The sequence below is a fragment of the Rattus norvegicus genome, chromosome 19 (genome assembly GCF_021556685.1).
Source record: "Rattus norvegicus strain SHRSP/BbbUtx chromosome 19, alternate assembly SHRSP_T2T, whole genome shotgun sequence".
Taxonomy (NCBI): Eukaryota; Metazoa; Chordata; class Mammalia; order Rodentia; family Muridae; genus Rattus; species Rattus norvegicus.
In genome coordinates this window covers 45,730,234-45,755,997 of record NC_141552.1, presented here as the reverse complement: position 1 = coordinate 45,755,997, position 25,764 = coordinate 45,730,234, and the positions used below count along the sequence as shown (strand labels likewise).

General features: G+C 44.4%; 1 protein-coding gene across 17 annotated transcripts in view; it reads right to left on the bottom strand.

Moving 5' to 3' along the window:
• Arhgap10 (Rho GTPase activating protein 10) overlaps window positions 1-25,764 on the bottom strand; it is a 267,994-nt gene that overhangs the window by 94,063 nt on the left and 148,167 nt on the right. For 10 of the 17 annotated variants that reach the window (XR_015643473.1, XR_015643474.1, XR_015643475.1 and 7 more), the window contains 3 exon segments: window positions 14,941-15,015; window positions 8,612-8,699; window positions 1,430-1,488 (listed from right to left, as the gene is read on the bottom strand). Coding sequence is in view for 12 of the 17 variants with exons in the window: in XM_087595148.1 (XP_087451274.1) it covers window positions 1,430-1,488; window positions 8,612-8,699; window positions 14,941-15,015 (222 nt within the window). In the remaining 5 variants the exon portion in view is untranslated. 17 annotated transcript variants of the gene reach the window in all.

The following is a 25,764-nucleotide window of genomic DNA, read 5'->3' as shown; positions in this document are numbered from 1 at the left end:
AGACATTTGACATCAGGTTCTGAACACTTCATCGTTAGTCACATATGGTAATAATTCTCACGACACTAACTTGTGGTGATTTAAAACCTCATTCCATAATCACGCTTTCTCCAGAATGCAGAGAATTCTAGATGCAAGCTGGCACACTTTGGCTTTTTCCAGGCTCTAAGATGAACACAACCTGAAACTGTCCTCCAAGTAAATTTAATTTCTTTCTTTCGTTTGCCAAAAGTGCCACAGGGAAGAAATCAAGCATTTGCTCGTGCTCTTGCCAAGGAAACCTCCTCACTTCCCTGATCACACAATACCAGCTCTCTCTTGCGGAGTAACTCTGAACACAGCTGTATTCTAGCCTGATCACACAATACCAGCTCTCTCTTGCAGAGTAACTCTGAACACAGCTGTATTCTGGCCTTCCTTTCTGTGTGGAGTGTAATGTGGCCAACACACCGATTCTTTCTGTAACAGCTTAGGAAATCTCAGGCTGGAGCTGGGACCTCACAAGAAGGTAACATTTAGAGCCATGATCAGGCTGCGGTGATACAGGACCAATGGGATTGCTCTAAGTTTTTCAACAGATTAAACTGTAAAACAGATTCAAGGGTTGTGGGGAGTACAATTTCACCCACTGTTGGTGCATAATCTATGATGTTCACGGGGTGTGGAGGTACAATTTCATCCACTGTCAGGGCATCTCTAAAAACCAATATTGCAAAATCTAGTCAGTGGAGTTCAGTTCTAATTTTACATAACGGTCTGTATAATCTGGAAGTTACTTAGTAAGTCTCAGCCTCAATTTCCTTACCTCTTAATTACCTGAGTATCCTTCAGAGGAATGATTAAACAGTATGCACTAAGGACAAAAGCCGAGCTATGTGGGAAAGAATGCACCCAGTCTGTCTGCAGCAGGCAACTCTCTCCTCACGCTGCTAGCACAAATACTCCAGTGGGTACTCAGAAAACACCAAAGCTCAAGTTAAAGCTACCAGCCTTCTCTCTCAGCACTGCACCCTACACAATTCATTATCAAGTGGTCTGGGCTTGTGGCATTGTCTCCTAATGATCCTGTCAGTGACGTTCAAATAAATGTCTCTGTAAATGAAACCATCTCCAGGCTGCAGCATCTCCAAAACCGCCATCTCTCCGACCTCCTGCAAGCTCAACGCTGGCCTATTCTGCAGCAGTGTACTGGGCCCTGTAGCTGTGGGCTATGCCCTGCAGCGGTGGGCTCAGGTCAATACTACGTATCTGAAGTGAATACTATGTAATTTTTTTGTTCACTTTCAAAAGAAGGAAGTGAATTCTAAAATGATCTCTTCTTTTAACACAGATGGCAAAACCATTAAGTTAAATTTTCATGTGGAAATATTTAATGTGTACACACCATCAAGCACAAATCTGAGTCTTTGTATACCCACATAATACTTACTGGCCGGAACAATGAAGTCTCTATGTAACTCATAGGTCATGAGAGGCTCTGGAAGACTCCTGGAATAAAAGAAAAAATAAACACAGTCCAATTACCAAACCAGGCCAGATATCATCTGTAAATTGATTCACTAGTGCATTAAACAGTATATTGAACCTCTTGTGCACTCTGAGCTAACATGCCAGCTCTCCCTGCTGGATACCTTTACGCACCGAAAGGAATGTAACCACAATGACCGCTTTACTAGCTGCTATTTCCCCTAGACACGGTTAACTCCTAACCAACCACGAATTCTTACCAGGTCTAAGTATACCAGGTTTCATATTTAATCTTGGAAGGTAGCTTTATGAACACCTAGCTTTGCAAGTGAATTAAGCAATATACACATCATTTTGAAAGGCATCTTTAAAATATTGATATCGAAAGGATACACAGAAAATATTAAAAAACAAAAACAAAGCCTCTCCTCTTGGTATTTCTATTAAAATAACTGCATTTAGTTTTTATGCCTAAATACATACAGACCAGTGGTTCCCAACCCTTGTGGAGTTTCATATCAGACAGTTACATTATGACTCATAACAGCAGCAAAGTTACAGTTATAAAGTGGCAATGAAATAAGTTTATGGTTGGGGGTCACCACAGCATGAGGAACTGACTGTATTAAGGGGTTGTAGCATTAGGAAGGTTGAAAACCACTAATAAAGAGGAAACATTAATAAAAATTTAAAAACGAAAAAAAGATGGTTTTGAGGTCTATGACTATGAAACAGGAAGACAAAATCAGAATGATGACAATGTAATAACGTACACAGCATTTAGCTTTCTGCAAACTACATTGTACAAACGGTAGCATGACGCTGAACTTCCATCCATGTCACATGTAAATACATCTTTGCCAGGCCAGGGTTAATAACTGCATAACCCCAAGAGAACAAGTGTCAGTCTGCAGAACTGGTTAGGTAGGGTACTGTGAGCATTTGAAAGGTTATAAACCCTGGACTCAGCATACATACAGAAGCACAGGTGCACATGCATACACACACACACACACACACACACACACACACACACACACACACACACACACACATAGTGCCAGGGATAAGAAAGGCTCACGTTGCCTCACTGAGGACAAACCAAGTGCTCACTCAGATCAAGCAATAAATGAGCAAAGTCTGACAAGACTGCACGGGCCAGACAAACCCACAACTACAGGCCCAGATCTAAATCTCTCTGTCTTCACTGCCAACAGAACGAGTGGAAAAGAAATCAGCCAGGAAACAATGTTTGAGCAAAACTCCCACCCCCTTCACCCAAGTGCACAGCCTTTCCTTGAGTGACCATCTGCCCAAACACAGAATACATAACAGACTCTGCAAACGGAAAATTGGCTCTGTAAGGAAAACCATACTCTGAGCTATGAAACACATCTTGGTCAACTTAAAAGTCAAAGGCAGCCCATTCTTTGATTTCAATAGAAGTGGAGAGGCAGAAGAGATGTTTCAGTGGGTAAAGTGTTTGGGACACGAGCGGCCATATCAGAAGCTGAGTACAGTGCTACACAGATATCATCTGGTTTGTGGAGGCAGAGGCACGAGGATCCTTCGACCAAGTGCTGACCAACTGAGCAACTAAGCTCCAGGTTCAATAGAACACCATGTCCCAAAACATAATGCAAGGATACCCAAAGTCAACCTCTGGTCAGTGTGTGTGTGTGTGTGTGCCTGCCTGCCTGTGTGTGTGTGTGTGTGTGAAACATGGAGATTTACATTTGAACATGTGAAATGGGACTTATTTCTAAGATGTATGAAGAACTTTAAAGGAGCAATGTTTTTTCTTAAACAAGGAAAAAAGACACTTCACCTAGGAAGTGGGTGGAGAATCACTCACACACCTAGAAAGTTTTGGACACTGAGAACGTTCACACAGAAAGAACACCGAGGTGCCAGCACATACTTCCCATAGCAACTAAAGTAAGAAAGTTGACCTCATTCATGCAGAGGTCGCAGAGGAAGCAGGACTCATGTATACTGTTGGTGGGGAACACAACAAACTGGGTCACATTTGGAAAAGCCGATCAGTTTCCAAACAGGTAAGCATATACCTCCACATGGCCCAGGTGCTTACCCACTAGGACTCATCCAAAAGGAATGAGAATCTTTGTTTCAAAGATTTATACACAGGCATTTAAGCAGCTTTGTGTACAGCAGCCAAAAGGTACAGACCACCCAAACACACATCAATAGATCAACAGGTTTCAGCATGCCACAACAATTCTCCTAATTATTCTAAGGAGAAATAAGATTTGAAGTCCCCACTGAACAATTCCACTTATAAAGATCATAGTAAGGCAAATTAAGGCATAAAGACGGAAACAGTTCCCTATGGATGCGGCCAAGATGAAGGAAGGCCAAAAGAAGCACAAGAAAATTTAGAAGGGTGATGGACAGGCTCAGGACTATTATGGTGATGGTTTCATAAGCATATAAAAATACCAAGTGTATGAAAATGTATGCTACCTGTGATGCAGCTCACTCCAAATCAATTATACTTCACAAAAGCCGTAAAGGGTATATATATACACTATCTCATTCATATATATACATATATATTCATATATATACATACATACACACACACGACACATATATATGGTATATAAAAGGTATACACTATCTCACACTTATATATGGTATATACACACATATATAAGGTATATAAAAGGTATACACTATCTATTATATATATGGTATACACTTATATATGTATGACATATACATATATATATAAGGTATATAAAAGGTATACACTATCTCAATGTTTGTATTAAATGATACAAATACACATGTGAGATTCATGAAGAAAATCTATTTAAAAAACAAAGCTATATAAAAAACGTTTGCAGACATGTTTCCTGCACATGGCTTAGGTGCCAGTGTACACAAAGTGTCCCTTTCCAAAAGCCACAAGCCACAGTGCAGAGAGCTAGCTGCCTCAGCCCCTCTCCCTCCGCCTGCTTTCTCTTATTCCTAACTAGGAACAAACTCACAGTGGCATCCGAGCCTCAAGCAGGAGAAAGACAGACAATGGCCAGTTTTCAGGGTCTGTTTCAAAGCACAGACTCGAGCAGAAATAGCAGAGGAGAGAGAAGTATCCTCTTTCATGGAAAAAAATTGGGTGCTAGGTCATAAGAAAAGGAAAAAAACAACACATAGCAACCTCGAGGAGGGTATTTCTTCTCCAATAAAACAGTTTATGTCTCCCTGTCTCTTACTTATATCACTGCCACATGTCTAGCTGGCAATACTGCATAAAAAACAAATATCATTAATGTTAGGGAAGCAGTAATTAAAGAAATAAAAAGACAAGTTCTCCATCCAAACCTTATCACATGAGTAGCTCCATCTCCCAGCCTCCCACTCGGCAGGTATTTAAGCTGCCTCTCTCCACCACCTGTCAGGTCATTTACCCACGGTGGTGTTTCCTTCCCTAAGAACCCATTCCAATTTCCACACTTAAAAGAGGTTATGTCCAGGTAAAGTCGCTTCACTAGAAACCTCATAACCTGCTTGGTATTATGGGAAAGTGTGGCAGTGACACATCACTGGTAATGACACTGACCAGAGGGGCAATCGCAGAGGGCTGGGAGCCAGGTCTCTCACGGAGGAGTAAAATGCTGCACCTCACTGACGGGCACTGGTTCTGTTTTGTTTTGAGACACAGCCAGTCTGCTTCCCTGCTTCTGCCGGGTGCTTCAGCTGCATCCCTCCTCTACCTGTAGCTCTGCTCGAACCTCATCCAGGCTGGGAAGTGCAGGCAATACTCACAGGCAAAAGGCTGAGAGGAGAGAAATGGGGCTCACAGCTATGTCCTGGTGTTGTGAGTGACAGATGCTGGCCCTGGCTAGCTGATGGCTCCAGACCTCTGAATCCTTACCCCATCACATGCATAGCAATGCCTCTCAGGCCAAGAAAAGCTGTGGCTTTGGCCACAATTCCATAGGAAACCGGGAGAGTTTGGGGGGTAGACCCTCACACTTTCTCCCACTTAAAAATCAAACGGGGGGAAAAATCACCTAAAGCCTAATGGGTGCACATACAGCTGCCAAGCACACCCCGGAGGAGAGGGTACCACCCCATCTCTCCCAGCTCCTCTCCTCTGCCGTGCTAGGGTCATCGCTCAACACAGGCAGAATGCCTGGACTTCCGACCAAGTTACACAATAACTGTGTCTCCCAATGTCTTTCTGTATGTGCTGGTTGACTTAAAGAGAAATTCAACTGGACAAGGCAATGGACCGAGAGAAGGGAAAATAATGTATCTCAGACCAGCATGGATACGGAATCAGCTCCAGAGAATCTCGAGATCCAAATGCAAAGTGTGCAAGTGAACATGATCCCTCAACTTTACTAAGTTAAGTCCCCTAAAAAGGAAAAGAGGAGAATCTGAGAGGCGAGAAGCAGGAGGCACAGCTCACTATCAAGAGGTCATGTTTACTCTCAGTTTTCCATCAGTGACTGCCGTTCGGACAGTTCTTTATCCGCACTAGGTATAACTTATCGATTACTATTTGAGGGCTCCAAGGCCAGAGCCACAGTGGAGTATACCAAACACTCCATTCTTATCCCATCCTCTCTTTCCTCTGCCCATCTAACATGGCGATCTCAACTATAGCGCTACTGCAGAATGCCTGCGTTATATACAGGATCAAATAATTCTTTACAGAAAGGAGGAGGGACTAACAGCTCCCTCCCAACCCCTATCTACAGATGTCAGTAAGACTTCCTCCAGGATTTATGACAATTTAAAAAAAAAGTATGCAGGGGCTTAGAAATCAAGATTACTAACTGTTCTTCCAGAAGACCCAGGATCAGTTCCTGGGACCCACACGACAGACAAGAATCCTTTCTCACTCCGGTTCCAAAGGGAGCTGATGCCTTCTGGCTTCCACGGACAGTGCACATGCGTGGCACGCAGGCATGCATGGGGTAAGGCATCCATACAAAATTAAGATAAATAAATCAGAGAAAGTATGCAGCTATCGATTACTCTGTAGACAGCCAACCACCTCTGAAAACCGTGCTTCAGTGACAGAATGGGACACTAGGGTGAGCAGCACTCACAGGACATCTAACTCCAGGGGACTTTCATCCGAACCCCACAGAGCTCATCCAGTGGCCAATGGCCGCCACGGATGGCAAGCCAGGGATACCGCATGTATGTTTAGCTTTAAGTTTGCCCTGAGACAACTTAGGGAACCCGTAATGCGCACAATAATTGAAGAACGAGAAATATATTTAAATGACATGGGCAAAAGCCGGCAAAAGAATGTCTGAACCCAAGGCCAGATTTTTAGTAAGACTCAGAAACAAGCGGCAGCGGCGACAAGGCGACACGAGACGACAGGGTGACAACATGAGACGACAGGGTGACGACACGAGACGACAGGGTAACAGGAGACGACAGGGTGACACGAGACGACAGGGTGACATGAGATGAGAGGGTGACACGAGACGACAAGGTGACGTGAGACGACAGGGTGACATGAGACAACAGGGACAAGTGGCACCGCGGGGATGGGTCGCGTAAATAAGCTGATGAAATACAACCTCATCTGACCTTAACAGACTATGGGCTTCGGCCTCTTTCAGGAAATGCTAGAGACCGTGCTGTACACCATGAGGGTGGAGAGGCCCAGCGCACATACATGCACAGCACTCCACTTAAAACAGCCATCCACAGACACCATCATGGACGGGGCAGCCTTAACCCAGACTCAAAAGCTAGCAACCATACAAATTACCAACATCATCTAAATCCCATGAGCACAGGCTGGGGAGCACCGGAGGGTACCAATGCTGACGGCCATAGCAATTATATTCCTGTTATCCTTTTTACAAGTCTTTCTGTTTTAAGTATACTAATCATTTAAGTATGTGTTAGTACAATAATATAGCTCCAAGAAATCTTTTTACTATCATAAATAAAGTGGCAGGGTAAAGGCTGAAATGGAGGTGGGATGTGCCTGAGCCACGAGGAGAGCCTCCCGGGGTCTCTCCGGTTGAAACGCTTCTTCATTTTAAAAACTATAAAGTAAAATGTAATTAGATTCTCATGTACTCATGGAAGCCAATGTAATTACGCGGGAAATCACCCTACAATTGTTTCTGCACACTACATTTGCCCTGCACTGGGCAAGTGTGCCACCTGTCACCCTTTCTGCCATGGAAACTTCAACCTCAAAGAGCCATGGTAGAGAACTACAGCTGTGATCGCTACCCCCCACCCCCATCCCCACTGTCGCTCTTCAGGAAACCTTGGCTTTTCACCAGGAAGTTCCTTTACTTATGAAACAATGCTTTCTCACTCCAGGCCTATGTCCTTTTCTGTAATGAATCTATCTGAAAATGGCTTTAAAACCTCAACAAGCAAACTTTTCAAATATTTTTATGTATTATACTTTTCTGTTCAAATTAGTGAAATTCCAACAGTCTTCCTTTTAGTTTAAAACATAAATAAAAGATTCAGCGTATTTAGGAAATAGCCTTCCTTGCTTTTGTTACACAGTGTATAATGGAAATGTTCTGCATGGACTTCAGACCCAAGGCTGCTCTGGTGCAGTTCACTGTGGTGCTTGCGGTGATCTGAATGAGAACAGCCCCCACATAGACAGAAATGTTTGAGCCCCAGTTAGTAGAGCTGTTTGGGAAGGTTAATAGGTGTGGACTTACTAGAGAAGCTGTATCACTGGGGGTGGACTGTGAGGGTTCAAAATGCCATTTCAGACTCAGACTCAGCCCCCCCCCCCCCCCGACCTCCGCGAGCGCGCGTGCATGCGTGCGGGCATGCATGTGTCTAAGTTTGCTTGCGGATCAGATGTGAGCTCTCAGCCACTGTGGCAGTGCCTGCCTGCCCACCCTCCTGTCACCATGCTTCTCACCATAAAGGTCATGAACTAACTCTGCGATTCTATAAGCGAGCCCTCAATTAAATGCCTTCCTTTGTAAGTTGCCTTGGCCATGGTAACTCTTCGGCAACAGAACAGTGACTAAGACACTGCTCATCACTGCCGTCTCGTTTTCTGGAACATTATTGGATATCCTGGAGACTTCTCGGGCCAGTAAGTGTCAACACAACTACTGCCACTTCAGTGGAGTGGGCGCCCGGTGTGACAGCTCACCTCAGATACTGCTTCAAGGCACTTGTTACTGTCTTCACCTCCCAATCTGTGGAATTCTCCAGGTCCAGCTCATTGCACGTTTTTACATCTGGGAACAGCAAAGGAAAAAAAAAGGTAAAGACCTGACCATCCAGAGATCCAACTATCTCGTAAAACTTCCAATTTTAAGTGGCCAAACGACAGTTTCTCAAGAAAAGTATTGTATGTAATCTTTCAATGATAGCATAAGCTACCCTCTATTTGTAGATAACCCTGGCGCTTCAGAAAGTCTTCAGGAGAGAAGAAAGGATCTAAGACGTAACTAGGCGAGGAGGAATGAGACAAAGTAAGGCATTTCAACACGGCAGCTCCAGGGAAATGAAGCTGCCGTTCGGCAAGCAAGAGCTCAGAGTGCGTGAGGTTTGCCTCCGCTGGTACTGCCACTGCGTCCTGTGTATTCCCCGAGAAACACCATCACCATTAAGGTAAAAGAATGTTAAAATGCAGCACATCAGTGGGAGAGGGAGTAACTAGCCTGGTCACACACTCTAACACTTGTATTTGTTACAGTAGTTCTCTCAAGTTTAACACATGACCAACCCAAAGAGAAACACCACAACGGAGACTCAAAAATGCTACTTAGGGTTTAATCTGACTGTCTATGGATAACCATTCACTCCAACATTACAAGCCATTCACCTTCCTGGGGGAGGCGCCACTGGCATTCATTCACTCTCAATAAAACCAGGTCTCTTTGTCCTAGAACTGGGTTACTGATACTTTCTTTCCTTTAGAGAAATAGCTAGTGCTCCAAAGGAAAGGTGTGTAGCTGGGTGGTGGTGGCACACACCTCCAGTGCATGAAGGCACTGTGACTTCAAGGCCAGAGTGGTCTACAAAGCTAGTTCTAAGACAGCCAGTTGTACTCAGAGAAACCATCTCAAAACAAAACAAAACAACAAAAAACAAAACAACAACAAAAAAACAAAACAGAAAACAACAACAACAACAACAACAAAAAACCAAAAACACCCTAGGTGGGTTAGAGGGGAGCATATGTAAGAATAAACAGGAAAAAAAAGATGGAGGGGGGGGGGCGGTTAAAGTGTTAGTCTAGGTTGAAATAGAACGACAGGACCGTAGTAAAGGCAAACACTCTGAGCATATTACCATCCTTGTCCTCAGGGCCAGCATGCCCAGAATGCCCTGCACACCAGCATGGCCGGAGCCTGGGTATTCAACTGCCGAGCTTTAATTAATGCTCTACCTGGACCAATAAATCACTCCAAGCGAGGGAGTCCCAAATGCACCTAAGTTTCCGATCCTCATCTGGACCAAGGAGATCTTAGCATAGTAAACGTTCCTATAAACCGGTGTGATATCCTAGCAAATGAAGGATCACAGGCAGACCTACATGAATTATTAACACTACATCACTGCCACAGCCAGGGTTTTACAAGGAAGGACATTCATGGTGGTCCTCTTCCCAAAGGAAAACAGGTTATAAAGAAGGGCATCTCTAGCTACACTAAACCTGACAGGCTTCCCACACTCCTCCAGGGAGAAGGAGATAATAAGCAACTTACAGAAGAGACTTCTCCTCCCTCACTAAGAACAGAGAACTAGCTGTTTCCAGATTTCCGGTCCCTCAGTGGACAATGGTATCTTGCTGGTTCTTCCTTTTTAGAAGGAAGCTAAAAGGAAAGGCTGTCCAACTGGGACCAAGGCTCCCGCTGTGGCCACTGTATGAAGAGCTGTAGGCATGGGCGTGACCACAAAGGAACAACCGTTCCATGCTGGACTCAGACCTTCTGAAAAATCAAACAGGAAGTGATGGCTATTTTACACCACAACACCACAAGTATGAGGTCAATTACTCAAAGGTCTGGAGACTTCCTAGGCACTTCAGCATTTCTTGATTACAGCAGCTGACAGCAGCAGGCAATGAACTACCATGGTGACTGACACCCGATACATTTTGATCCGTCCCTACAATCCAGAACTCATTTGTTATTGAGCCTGTCAGACAAGCCACAGATATATTCAAAAAATCAAATTAAGCACCCTGATTAAAGATGCAATCTTTTATAACTAGGACTAAATAATTCTGTTCTAACAGCTTTGCCAACCAATTACTTCTGAAACTGAATATTCTGCCTCTCATTAAGTCAATTACTTAAAAATCTCGCTTCTACAAGTCAGATAACATTTTCAATAAACTTATTACAAGCCAATCACCACTTTAAAACCCATGAGGCCTCTAAAGGAATTTTTTTATTTCCAGTTTCTACCAAACTATCATTCTGTATTTTGAGATTCATATTCCTTCTTTGGAAAAATAAGGCATCCTTCTAAACTCGCAGAACAAAAGCAGCTGTCACTTCAGAAGGTAATGACTATGTCTACGTAATTAATCATCTATTAAATGCTCGCTGTTTTCAAATAGCTCAATCATCCCTGGCAGTCCTTGGCAATCAGTGGGCCAGGTGGAATGTGTTAATTTATTTAGGATTCACACCCAAAATATGTCTAGAGTGTTCATTCGGGCTATGTGTTCCGCCACAAGGGAGAGCCCTGCGTTTCCTCCCTGACCAAAGAACAGCATAACTCGTTAGTTGAAAATCTAAACTAACAAGCACAGAACCAAAGAGCTGGCATCTTATTACTGTACTAATGTTTCCTTCTTGTGTGACCTTGGTCACTGCTTTGAAGCTGGAGGTGCGTGCCCCACGCTCTGTGCAGAGTCTGACTAACTGGGAGTCACTACCCTGGCCACCGTGGACGTGGGCCATTTTTTCTCCTTTGAAGAGGTGAAGAAGCAAAAAGTGCATGTGTTATGTAAATAATGCTTCATCACCTCGAATCCTTCCCGGCTGCACTGCTCACTTTGCTCTGCTCTGTCAGAGAACTGTCCGACAAAGTAAACCAGAAAATAGTTTAAATCAAAATTCTGTGATTTTTTTTTTTTTGTTTTCTACAGTTCTGTGTCTAAAAGGCAGTTTAAAAAAAAAAAAACACTCCGTCTTTTGTAAACCAGGCTGAGAAGTAGCAAAATCTAGCAGACCAGATATGCTAAGAGCACATTTTCTCCAGGTTTCCCCTGCTCTGCTCCGGTTTTGCTCTAATCTAGGAAGAAGAAAGACTTACGGGCACTTCTACCTCATACCAGTTCTCCGCCCCTAATTGAGGTAACTCATCTTCTCGCTCTTCTCTCACCCAGAACTGCCACAGTTTCCCAAGACGTTCCTCCGCCTGCTGTCTTTCTTTGCCCTCCTCCTCATCTGTTCAGAATGATTAAAACAGAGAGAAAGAAAGAACACCTTCTCCCCGACTATATGTGCCCTGACCTACAGACAGCAAGGGGGCAAGGAGGGGAGGGGGCTTCTCCCCGGGAGGAGAGCAGTCACTCAGAGGCTGCAAGTAGGGATCAAGGAGAGCTAGAAACTGAAACACCACCGCTGGTCCGCAGGCTTCTCCTGGACCTGGCCTGGAGGAGGAGGAGAAAATGTCTCCTGACATCTCCTGTGGGCAGAAGAGGAAGTGGAGAGAGCAGGACGAAAAAAGGATCTGGAAGGACAGGAAGCTAGCTGAAGAGATCTAGGACAAAGGGAGAGAGGGGAACAGGAATGGGGAGAAACATTCTTATCTATTTTAATCTTAAAAGGGAAAGGGAGAAAACGCCACAGGAAGGGGGGCAGCGAGGCTAACATGCAGGCGATGAGGCAGAAGTCAAGCCCTGGGAATCACCACAAACTTTTCCATCTGTGTGTCTGAGAAGTACTTAAGACATTTGAAACGGAAATGATAAAAGTTCATGTTAAAATGGCAATCTTTTTTTATAATATCTAAACAGGTCTCAAGTAAATACGTCCCTCTTCTAAAAATGTAAAATGGTTTTTCCAAGATGCTTAAAAATTCAATGAGTTTTCAGTTTCCATGAAGAGAATTCCATTATCGATAAAATGTGCTCTGAAAATTTTACAAATTTGAAATGAACATATTACTTTGGAGAATCCCCAGAAGACACTGGTTGGCTTTAAAAAGAAATGAAGCATTTGGCAGGCTCATGCCCTGCCTCCTTTAGGATATGGCCTTACACAATGTAAACAGAAAAGTCAGTGAGAACATCTGCAGGTGTGAGGGCACGCTCATTGGAACTCTAAAACGCTTTTCAAAGTAATATTGAATCACTGAACATTGAATACCTTATCAGAATGAAAGGGATACCTTAAGAAACTCTTAACTTGGCCGGCAAACAGTGAGGACATCTATTTTCTCAAAAGCTAAGTTTACCGTTGGTAACAAACTAGCACAGCGTCTACACTCTGGGCAACCTGATTCCTAATCCCTGTTACCCACAGATTAACAAACCCACATTGTAGAGTCCTCTTAAATTAATTGTTCAATGAGGAAATAACAAGTTAATATCTTTGCTCCAATTCTCTAACTTCCTCTGTTTCTCAATGTTACTGAAAACACACCACTTTCCCTGCCAGCACCTGAATGACATTCTAACATGACTGTGTCTGGACTTCTCTGATAGAATAAAGGTGGTGGTGAAGGTGTCTGTGTCTATGCACATGTTTATTTGTATGTGTGTGCTCAGATGAACTCATACATGCATGCACATACAGAGGTCAGAGGTTCAGATTAAGCATCTTTCTCTGTGACTTTTTTTTTTAAAAGAAACAATTAGACTGTATCTAATGGAACCTTGAGCTCACTGTTGGGGCAGACCTATGGACCAGTGAGCCCCCGGGCTCCCCACAACCCAGCAATGGAGTTACAAGTAGTTGTTTCTAGGTAGGTCTTAGGAACTAAACTCACGTCTATACGCTTGGACTGCAAACACTGCTGAGCTGTCCCCCAGAGCCCTCCAAGCCATGAACTTTTGAGGGCTTTGCAATTTTAAAATACTTTGTGAGCTGAGCAAGTGGGGTTTTTTTCCCCCACCAAGAGCAAAGGAACTCCTATTGGAGCTAAACAGTGCTGTATTTGTAAAATTTTGTGAGATTAAGAACAAATCTGAAGACAATTGAACACTTCGTGGTAAGCACCGGAATGCCTGGGTTTGAAGTTTCCTTGAATGTGAGCAAAGGAGTGACCAGATAAAGCCTCGGCTCCTTTGGCCGATTTACTCCAAAATGTGCCTTTTTGCTTAAGTGTATTCTGATAACAACATCATCTTCCAGTCTTAAGCGCTGTAACACCAAGTTAGCGTTTCTAATTTTAAAATTAAGTAGAAGCACATGCTGCACGCCCGTTAAGTTCTTCCAGCTGCTCCTGGACCACTGGCAACCCGACTATTTAATCTGGAGCCCACTAACGGTAAAAAGGAAAATGTGTCTGTCCAGAATTGCACACCCAAGTTAAACCAGAGGCAGAAAATGGAGACAGCCCGTGAAAGTGAAAATGTTCTAGCAAAGCGAGCAAATGGCGATGGGCAACTTTGCCTGTGCTCCGTGGCTTGAAACGTGCTTGCTTATGAAACTCTTGATTCACACAACGCCCGAGGAACAGCACTACCCAAAACCTGTCGCTTGGTTTATTCGTCTTAGTTTACACTTTCAAAAGTGAGCTTCTTGTACAAACAGATTCAAATGAATTCCCCGCATACCTTGGGGGCATCCTTGGTGTTGACTAACTAGAGTGAGATATCAAATAAATTCTTAAGTAGCAAGGCCAAAATGACAGATCTGTTTAATAGCCAGGCCCTCCAGGCTGATGAGCTGTGACCACCCCTCAAGGGAAGCCTGCTCTGGGCCAGGGGAGACACAAAGCATCTTACAAGTTGCAGGGAACTGACGGCAGCAGGTAAAGCGAAAAGTGCTGCGTCATTCACAGAATGTCTGGGGCAATGGAATGAATTCACTCCTGGCTTCCTCCAGTCTGCGATGCCAAGGAACGCTGTGTTATCAGCACAGATGGAGCATGGTTCTGGAGAGGAGCCTGGTAAGAACTGCAAGCAATGAATCCCTGAGACACAGGTCCTCCCTGACACATGACAGTTAGGGAAACTATAAAAATGAGCGAGTCCCAGTGAGCTTGTCTAGCCAAATGCACTGTCAAGATTCTGGACAGGCAACCTGGAAACCAAGCAGAGCCCAGAGGCCTGACTCCAGCCCTACTATGAGAGGCATCCACCTATAAGCTGCATTCTTCTACCTTATTGTTTGTTAAGTACCAGGGATGTGGATAACCTCAGCCTCCGCTGTGGACACAACCAACCCAAGTAAGTGGTACAAGACAAGATGTATTCCTAAGTACACCAGATATAACTCTTAAATATTAAGTTGCAAAGTCAATGAGCATAAACAATAAATGCATGGAAAAATGATTAAAGAGGCATACCCATCAACATACTCAGAAGTCTCTGGACCTTTGAACTCACCCCCACAACTCTGTACAGTCCTTGGTCATTTATACCTATTGAGAGAGACAAAGTGTTAGCAGATTACAAGACCAGTGTATTTTAAAAGCTATCAAACAGCTGCACTCCAAGATCTCCACTAACTCCCAACAGCGGCATTCCTGCAGACTGTAAAAATATCTGACAAAACCAAGTATTCGTCAAAGTAGTGTATCAGCTTTGTATATGAGCTGCGACCAAAAACGGCCACAAGAAGCAGAATTCCACAGGGATAGGAATGCTCTCAGCCGTAAGAGCACACTGAAGCACAGCCCAATGCACGCCCATGGTTTTGCTTATTTACTTGCTTTCATTTCTCTTGGGAAGTCTCGGCCCTTTTATTAATATGAGGATGAGCCCATGGGAAGAAAGGTGATTTTTTTGAAGACCAGGCACTGAATCTGTCTTTTTAAACAACAGAGTTGCCATATACTCCATCAAAATAAATAAATAATTCAACTTAATGTGTTCACTCTCTGTGGAAACCTGAAAACCTTGAGTACAAAAGACAAAGGCAAGAGAATCCAGCATGGCTTCATGTCTTGAACAAGTGTAGAACCAATGTCTTCGTGTGGACGCTCGTAGGCACCAACCAGTAGTTAAGTGACACTCGGACACGATCAGGAAGCTACAATGGGGAATTGGGTTAGGTGAGAAAATGTGTTTTAAACCAGCACATCTTAAACGTTTCTTGAGAGATTTGCCTTGAGGGGGCGAAGGGACGGATGAAATATCCCAAAACTCATCCAACCATCAAACCAGGACTCAAGAACTGGGAGCTCACCGTGGCAATCTTACTGCTTCTTAGATCTGAAATGTTCCTAACAAATAAGACATTCTGAAGGGTGGCTCTGTGTCTTTACTCTCCGAGAGTTGCAGCTTTCTGAGTGCTAGCCTTCTGCACTGCAAACATTAAAGCTAACCAGAACACACTGGCTGCCAAAGAAATGTCTGTAATCCCCAGCTTTCGAGACACGAAAACCCGGTCACCGAAGACCGTGTTTGCCCACAGGGACTACGCTCTTAACCTCCCTGCGTGCTACGGCAACATGGCTAATGCGGGGTCTAAAGGTCGGGGTTCAGCTCTACCTAGTAGTGAGCACGTCAGGACACCGCTAGCTTCTGGGTGGCCTAAGAACCAGGGTAGCATCCCCTGTGCTAAACTGGGATGGGAAGAAGATGGTGCAAACACACGCTTTGTAACTCACAGCACACCACAAACACAAACTTTCACCATTCACAGTCAAAATCTGTATCCTCATTCTCTTGCAGTATTTATTCCTCTTTAGCCATTTTTGTGTGGGGAAGCCAAAGGCAGACATCAAGATGTCTTTGACCCCAACTGCTTCTCTGTCTCAGTAGTTTCTGAGGCCAGGTCTCTCTCTGATCCTCCAGCTCTCTGTTAACGGACAGACTAGCTGGGCGGAAACAGGAATGGCAATCGTCTGTGCCACAGGGCACTGTAGCCGCCAGTGCACACTGCCATGCTCAGCTTCTATGTGGGCACTCGCGTCCTCAGGCCTGAGAAGTGAGGATGTTACTCACTCTGAGCCGTCGCTGCCACACTGTAGTTTCCTTTTTTACTTCTTCCTTTTCACCCTGGCAATACTGAGATGAACCTTGGCCTTCTAGCGTGCTAGGCAAACACTGCACCTTTGAATTATACCCCCAGTCCATCCTTACTCATTTTTTTAGCTTCTCAGCTAGTGTGTATTCAGTGATGTAGGTTAAGGAGGTGCTATCAGTTATGGACTAATTGTGAAACAGAACTATTTACATGCTAAACTTCTAGTTTAAAGTTCTAGTTCCTAACTGCATTTAATTTTTTTACCTTTAATTTTTTTTTATGTACATGGGTGTTTTGCCTACACATATATGCATACACCTTGTGCATGCAATACCCAAAGAGGCAACCTCGCTCCCCGTGACTGGCTGCAGTGGAACTTCTATGTGGGTTCTGGGAATCACACCCGATCCTCTACAAGAGCAGTCGGTGCTCCTAACCATTAAGCCATCTCTTCAGGATCCCTGTGTTTAGACAGAGGATATTTTAAAGACGCATTAACTTCAAATATACAGTGTAAACCCTTAGAAGAAAGGTTTTGGGGTACAGTGACCAAGCAGACCGCATGAAGACACGAGAAGACAAGCGCCTCCTACAGGCAAGGGGGAAAAACCCATTAGAAACAAACTATGCCAACTACTTACTAAAGTTTCAGCTCCCAGGGATGTGGAAGAAATCACTTCTGTGTATAAACCACGCACTGTATGATCCTATGCTGTCACAGCCTGAGCCCAATGACTGACACCCCTTCTCTCTCCACGTCTCATTAGAGCCAGGAGGGCAGAACTAGCCCACGGTCTAGACACACCTGTCCAAAACAGTGACGATCCACCCCAACAGCAGAGAATCTCCTCTGTAAGGAGCAATAGCTACAGCTGAGGGGAAGGGCGGCGCCTCCACACCACCACCACCACCACCACCACCACCACCACCACCACCACCACCACCACTACCACCACCACCACCAAGGAGAAAAAAGCAAAGGAAACTTCCAAGAAGCAAGATCAGAACATCCAATCCGCAAAAGGGGAAAGGACTAAGCCCGGCTCCTTCCCACGCTAAGGGCACGGGCTGGGGGTTTAAACACCCCAGGATCAAGTAGTTTCACCTCAGTGACAGAAGTCAAAAGAGCGAGATTCTGTGGTCAAACGAACTCGGGCAATTATGAAAGAAAAGTGGCAGAAATAGAGATGACACAAGCATTCTTACTATGATGATCACTCCGGGCTTTTTTAATTGCTGTCAGATAACTGATCAAGTTCAAATTCGTCAATCTGTGAGAGCTAGAGTTAATAACTATCACATATTAATTAAGAACAATTAAGGGGGGCTGGGGATTTAGCTCAGTGGTAGAGCGCTTACCTAGGAAGCGCAAGGCCCTGGGTTCGGTCCCCAGCTCCGAAAAAAAGAACCAAAAAAAAAAAGAACAATTAAGGAAGAATGAAGCTCCTCAACGTAGTTTTTCCTCCTGTACAAAGGCAGGTTGGAAATGGCATGTCAGACATCCAGTCTTATAGGATTTTCTGTTTCTTCTCACTCTGCTCTTAAAGTCTGCAGAGTGACAGTATCCCTTTCATCCGGGAACACGTATCTGCTCACGGCAACATACTGGTCCCAGACAGTGGAGCACAGAACTGATAGGCCAAGCTACAGGTGAGTTAGCACAACTTCACCACCTTCTTTTCCAAAATGCCCTCTTTCAATCTAAAGATTATGCCGAGAGCTAGAATTTTGAAACCAGCCTTAAGCTCTTCCTAATTTTCCACATTCAACAGGTCAGAGGATACTAGGATACTCTTCCTATGCAAAGCACACTGGGCACATGCTAAGTATGAAAATATCCTCATAACGAATTACAGCCAGGATCCACTCCACCAACACCCTTGCCCTTTTTAGTGGTGCAGAAACGTCTGTATGTCCTTCCACCCCCATTTACCCTGCACATCCACAACAGGCCCTGCCCCCTCTATCTACTGTCCCTCAGTTTTACTCAGAACAGACTACAGGCAGTCACCTGCAAATAGTAGAGTTCAGGCCATGTTTCGTGGACGTACTGAGGCTGGTATCTCAGCTGCCAAGACCACTGATCCCCAATGTTTACAAACGTACCCCTCTGCCCTGACGGCTCACTCAACAAGTGCCACTTAGGATCCCAGTCTCCCAAGGCAAAGGGTAAAGTGAGCTCTCACTCAAGTCAAATCCAGGGAAACTCAATTTTCTCATACTGTCTCACAGAACTCCGCCTAGTTTGTTGTTGTTGCTGTTGTTTTGTTTTGTTTTTATTTGTTATCACCATAACTCGCACTGAGTTCCTTCCAATTTGTCGTTTCATATACTTTAAAACAAGTCCATACTCTATTGCTCACAATTCCTGAAACCGACGCTGAGTGCTTGGCCTGGTCCCAGGTCAATTCCTTATTTTATTCACTCAGTGAAGAACTTCACCTTTACTAAAGAAGCACATACATACAGTTATGTATTGTATGTTCCCTTTCGACTTAAAAAAATCTAAATCCCCAAACACAGGCCATCTTAAGCGTCTTTAAACAAATGCAGACCTGTATTACACCCGCGGTTTCTCCTCCGTATTACATAGCTGACCTAGAAAAATACTCATTTAACTGTGTCTTCTGTTCTGCTTTCACGGTAGCTTACGTACAAAGAATGGGTACAAAATATGTATGTCTCAAAATTAAGTCAAACTTATAAAGATTAGGGCAAAATAGAATTATGACCTGAAAAAGTTAAAGTAGACAGATCATCAAACATTTTTCAGGACACAAATGCTCAACAGTGCATAATGGTAATTTTCTGAGTTAAAAACTGTAATCTTCACAATGGTTATAAAGGTTTCCCTTCTCTTCATCAGCAAGGTAAACATGGGCGAACCTCCACAGTAGGGAGGCGGAGAGCTGCACGTCTGGCAGCGGCAGCGGTGCTGAAATCCACCGATCTCACATTCTGCTCTGCCGTGCATTCACACAGGGACGCCCATCTTCCACACAGAGAGGGTCCAAGAGCAAGGACAAGGCACCTCGTGCTGCCTGCTTGCAGTCTGTTTCTTCTCAGAACCTGAGAGACGCAGCTCATGTGGAGTCCACTTTGCTCCAGGGAATCATGAAGCAACCAACACTGGCAGCACCCACTGGCTCATGCAGATGACGAGGAAAAGAGGAAGGAAAGGAAGTCACCTGGGACCAAAAAAGAATCGGATGCAAGAGGAAAAGATGGTTGGTGAGAGCGTCCAGAGGCCCAGCAAGGACGGCAGTGGCCAGGCACTGAACTGGGGAGCGGTGATGAACAAGGGGCACCGGATCACACGCCTCCGAGGAGGGCGGGAATAAAGGAAAGAGGGCTGTGAGGGACTGGGGAGTGAATTAATAGTGCACAGTACAGATAAAAGCTTCGATTCCTTCATGAGGTGGAGGCAGAGTCTTTGACCTAATTACCTCTCAACTCCACTGCAGTGTGGACTGAATTTCCAAGTCACGGACTTAGTCAGTCAAATTCAAACAATTGCAAACTCTAGTCGACAAGTAACGAAAGTGAATAAGAAAACAGAAAGGGCAGGAACACACACACACACACACACACACACACACACACACACACACACACACATCACTTTTGGAATAAAGGAAGCAGACAGCAAACTATGGGAAACGTAAACAGTGAGACTCTAAAATGAGCAGGAACGAGAAGCACAAGGCAGCGGGCTATGGAGTGTGTAACATCTTCCTTCCTGAGAACTGAGTGCTTACAATTTCCAGACACAGGAGTAGACGAACATAAAGACACTGGATGGCCATGAGAAAATTAACTTAAAGGAGAGTAATCAGTCTCCAGTGAGGTTTCAGGAGGAGGCTCTCCACTCAGTGATTCTGCTACGCACCTCACGTGCTAATCGCATCACAAACAGACCCAGTAAATGAGTGGATGAAATAAATGGGTAATGGACTAATAACCTGATGGGTAGTCCAAAGGACAGAGCAAGAACTGGGAATGCCCTCATTTTCCAACACATTTATCTAAAACAGGTATGAGCGGATGATGTGACCTGAAGTGGAGTACAGGCACTGCAGTGCAAACAGGAAAGGAATATTTTTTAAATATTTTACAGCTGCATGATTCCACAGAAACAAATGATCTAATTCCACCCACTCATTAACCAACATGCATCCAGCTCTCATCTAGCAACCTATGGAGAGCCTGGCATGTGACAGCATGTGTCAGACTGTGTGTGAAGACAAGAGAGGAAGGGTCATTAACGTTCACGTTCATAATCACAGGACTTACATCAGAAGTCTTCAATATTTCATTTTCAGTAGGACATGTATGTATGTATGTATGTATGTATGCACACATACACATACACCTGTGTATACCCAAACACAAATGCAGCCTACATATCCCACCAGCATTGCAAAGGCAAATTTTCATATGAATTCTATTAGGAAAAACCACATAAATTCATGCATATGCAAATAGTAAACATTATTTTTAGTATATTCTAATCAACGGTAAGGTAAGACTTGAAAACAAAAGGGAAAAAGTACCATATATGAAATTGATAAAAATTCTGTGAAGAAATCTTCACAGCATGGCCAAAAATTACATGCTAAATAGGTAACTAAAAAGATGGTAAGTTCACAAATATTTCATGTTATGGAACAAAAAATTTAAAACTATGTTGCATATATATACATATAAATGTAAATGTGTATACATACATATATGTATGTATATATATATGTGTGTGTGTGTGTATATATATACACATATACATATATCCTCAATAAATGCACACCCAAAAACCTGAATAGAGTAAACCTATCTGTTTCATTGGGTTGTAGAAAATTAAATCGTCTGATACACAGATACCCTTATCAGAAACTGAGCCATATGAGACAGTTTTGGGTTCAGAACTGGCATTAACATCATCTTAAATATAAGCCAACAGAACTAATGGAGTTGCTGTGTTTTCACGGGGCACAGATCACCTCAGGCTCTCTGTTTCCTTAGTTCTGAAACGGAAGAAGAGGAGCATGCACCAGTTCACCTCTAGCTCACGTGAAGTAGCGCAAAGAGCTGCTTGCTGAGTGGTAAAGCACAGAACCAACCGCAGCTGTGTGAGGGAAGTTCCACACAGAACTTACAAACCTGTTATCCCGTCTAGACCTGGGCAGCCCCGAGGAAACAAACCAAAATCCTAATGTCACTAGATACCAATCCTTACAAATTAAGGTTTCCTCCTCTGTTTCTTGCATCTTTTTTCTATCTTTCCTATAATCAGCCTCACTTCCCCTCAGAGGACCTTTCAACTTTGTGATGGCGGGACTGGTACGTCTCCTTTTACCCTCAGATGTCAAACTGGAAGGAGCAGGAAAATACAAAGGACATTAAAACTAAGAGGGGTGGAACTAAGGAAGGGTGGGACTTACGATGCGGGAGAGGAGAGATGGGGGAGGTAAAAGAAGGGTGAAATCCCCATACACTGTACAAGCAGACACTAACAAGGGAAAAGTTAAGCAATGTTTAGTTTTTAACTGTGCTATAAAAAATTAAACCTAATTACAAAATAGCTAGGTGTAGTATTAAACATGAAAGACATGCTTGGCTGTGGCCCACATTTATAAAACACAGCACATGCTAGGAAGAGAATCAACATATACTTAACAGAAATGAGTCACGGAGATGTGTATCTCAAGGCAGCAAGACGGTACAGTAGTTAAAGGCCAGTAACCCTGTCACCCCGAGCTCAGCTGCCAGACCCCCATCTTGTGGTTACTCATAACTCACAAGCTGTCCTGTCATCTACACGCACATTTTATATATATATATATATATATATATATATATATATATATATATATATATTTCCTGTTCACCAATAATATTTCCCAACTTATTGTCCTACACGCTAAATATCTGGTTGAAAGAAAGAAAAACATTAGAGACAAGAGTTGGGGAGATGATTCAGTGAACTGAATACTTATGATGTAAGCTAAGACTTCCCAGTTCCTGTGTAAAAACAAAACATTCCCGACAACTAACATTCATGGGCGGGCACCTCTGCTAGCTCCTTCCTCGGGGTCTTGCTATCAGTTGCAAACTTGACTTCACATTCTCATTTTTAAAATGCACTTATTAGTTCTTTGAAAATTCCATACTTTCTATACTGGCTAGTTTTGTGTGTCAACTTGACACAAGATGGAGTTATCACAGAAAAGGAGCCTCAGTTCTGGAAATGCCTCCATGAGACCCAGCTGTATGGCATTTTCTCAATTAGTGATCAAGGTGGGAGAGCCCCCCTGGTTGGTGGTCCTGGGTTCTATAAGAGAGCAAGCTGAGCAAGCCAGGGGAAGCAAGTCAGAAAGTAACATCCCTCGACGGCCTCTGCATCAGCTCCTGCTTCCTGACCTGCTTGAGTTCCAGTCCTGGCTTCCTTTGGTGATGAACAGCAGTGTGGAAGTGTGAGCTGAATAAACCCTTTCCTCCCCAACTTGCTTCTTGGTCATGATGTTTGTGCAGGAATAGGAACCCTGACTAAGACAACAGGCATATAAAACATCGGGGTCATGCTCACCCCACACCTGCCGTCTCCTTACCCACCTCCCAAATGCATGTTCCTTAAAAAAAAAAAAAGCGTCCACTGAGTCCAATCTCTGCCATCTTTGTATGCATGGGTATGGGGTCCTCACTGGCACATGCCCTTCCTTCTCAACAGTCCTCACCCAAACCAATCAGTAGCTGCACAGAGGAAAGAGGCAGGCAGTCTGGCATGTAACAGGAACTATGAGCCACACTCATGGCTAACATCCAGCTCCTACCTCCCAACCCAGCACAAGATCGAGAAGGTATAAGGCAAACACCAGACCTAAGCCAGGATTTCTGCACATGCACAAAGCTTTATCACCTCTAACGTGAGCCTCGAATGTGGCAGGCTGTTGGTTTATTAGAAGCTACCTTTGAAGGCAGATCAAATGGACCACACACCACTACGGCTGCCCTTGCTTCCTGTTGTCTGTTTCAGTGTCGACAGCCCCCAGACTCACGACTCTCATCCGCAACCATCCATACCGGCAGGTGAAATGCTCAGGTGAGACCAAAGCAAAGCTACGGGAGAACAGAAGAGCTCCTAGGCTCCGAACTCCACAGAAGTCTAAGTCCTACCTGTCCCTGGATCTCAGCGGTGGCTACGACTCACCATGTGGGTCCGTCAGTCTCTCCTCATGGTTCGATTCTTGACAAAAGGAACGTGCCACACAGTGTCCCCAGTCTGAGCTGTGAGACAGTGGCAGGCTTCCTCTAACTTGTTCTGAGCCACCAACAGAACCAAGCTTATTAAATAATGTATTTGCTTGGCTACCTCCTGAGTTGTCTGGAGACTGAGAGCATGTGTAGCCCTCTATGAATTTATCAACTCAGCTGTCTCCTGGAGTTTAGATAGGGTCTGATTGAGATGCCACTCTGACATTTTATCTCCCAGAAAGAGGCTCGTAAGGTGTCATGGAGATGCTCAGGCACAGGGCAAATCTTTCCTCAGCCGCTCAGGCATCTGCAGGCCGTACAGGACTGTGTACACGGAGGCAGGCGTCACTCGGGGGCCAAGAACATGCTGTCCTCACTTCCAGTTTGTACCCAGCACCATCTAACATGTTCCAAACCTGTCACCTTCGTACACTTTCCTTCTGCTGAGGTCCTCGAATGAGCCTGTTGAACCTCTGTCTCCCTGAGCACACGGTGGTGAGGCCTTCAGACCTAAGCCACTTGGATGTGAGGCCCCGTACGCAGCTTTCTACCTCTGAAGTTTCCACAGTCGATCACAACCCTCCTTCCACTTGAGTCCCTGAGGGAAGGCACCATCACATAGCACTCACATGAGAAACTCATTAAGACACTCGAGCTTCACCCGCAGAGAGGAGGCTGCCGTTCCGTGCCTTCTGTCTAAGTTTTCTGGAGTGACTAAGTTGGTCACAGGTCTCCCACATGGATTCCCTCATACCACGATCCCCTGAGCTCTCTGTAACTGTCCTTTCTGAGGGTAGGGCAAAGGTGCTGTAGATTAAACCAGAGGCCTTATACAGGCTGACTGAGTGATCCACCACTTAGCTATGAGCCATCCTACCTTCTATTAGTTACAGTTCCTTCGGACTTTTTTGTCCTCACTATCGTCCCCTCAACACAAGGACCCATTCGGATTCTATGATGACCTCATTATAGAATGACCCTTCACACTTCACCTCTGAGACGGTTTCCTTCTCTCTTCACAGCTCCATCTGAACTCCTACACATATGTCACATGAACCTTGGATTCCGAGAATCTAAAAGCAAACGCTATTCCTCACGAACTCACTGCTCACCGTGCACCTCAGCCTGGACTGAATCTATCATGGGCCTGGCTTGGGACATTAGTCGGCTTCTGCTTCCACTTCCTTTCCTTCCTGTGGCCATCAGGCCCACAGTACGTTTTCCTGTCAGATGTCGCCTCTTGCCCGTCCCTTCTTGCCTTATTTCCTCGTGCATCTGATAGAATGTCAACCTTTTTTTTAACTATTACAGAAAAATATGAAGCCTGTATACATTCCCAACACACTAGCATATACACACAGCATTATATTTCCATATGTATAATGAGATTCCCATCATTATTTATAACAGTGCTCATTTCCTGCAATGTTCTCCCTGGTGAAAACATTTCATTCTTTCCTTCTGGCAACGAGAGCTCACCGGCACTTCTTACAACCACCATGCTAACTTGCATGCTATCATGCCCCACCCTGCCCCACCCCCAGCCTACTGTACCCACCATTCTACTCCTGACTTCTGTGACAGCCACATGCTCAAAACGTCTATGAGTGAGGTCATGGAGATGCAGTTTCGTGCCCGCCTTTTGGCGCCAGGCTTACTTCCATTAACCTAGTAATCTTTGGTGTTGTGGCAAATGGCAAGACCATGTTTTGTTGTGGCTAAACAGCTCTCTGTATGTACACATGAACTACACTGTCTGTGTCCAGTCATCAGTTGGATGCCAAGGATGCTCCCATTTCTTGGCTACTGTACACAGTATCCCAGTGAACACAACCTGTAGTCTATGTGACACGCTGGCCTCACTTCCTCTGACCATGCAAGCAGGAGTGCGACTACGTGACCATACAACACTTCTATAATCAATGAAGCATCTCCATGCTGTACATATCCT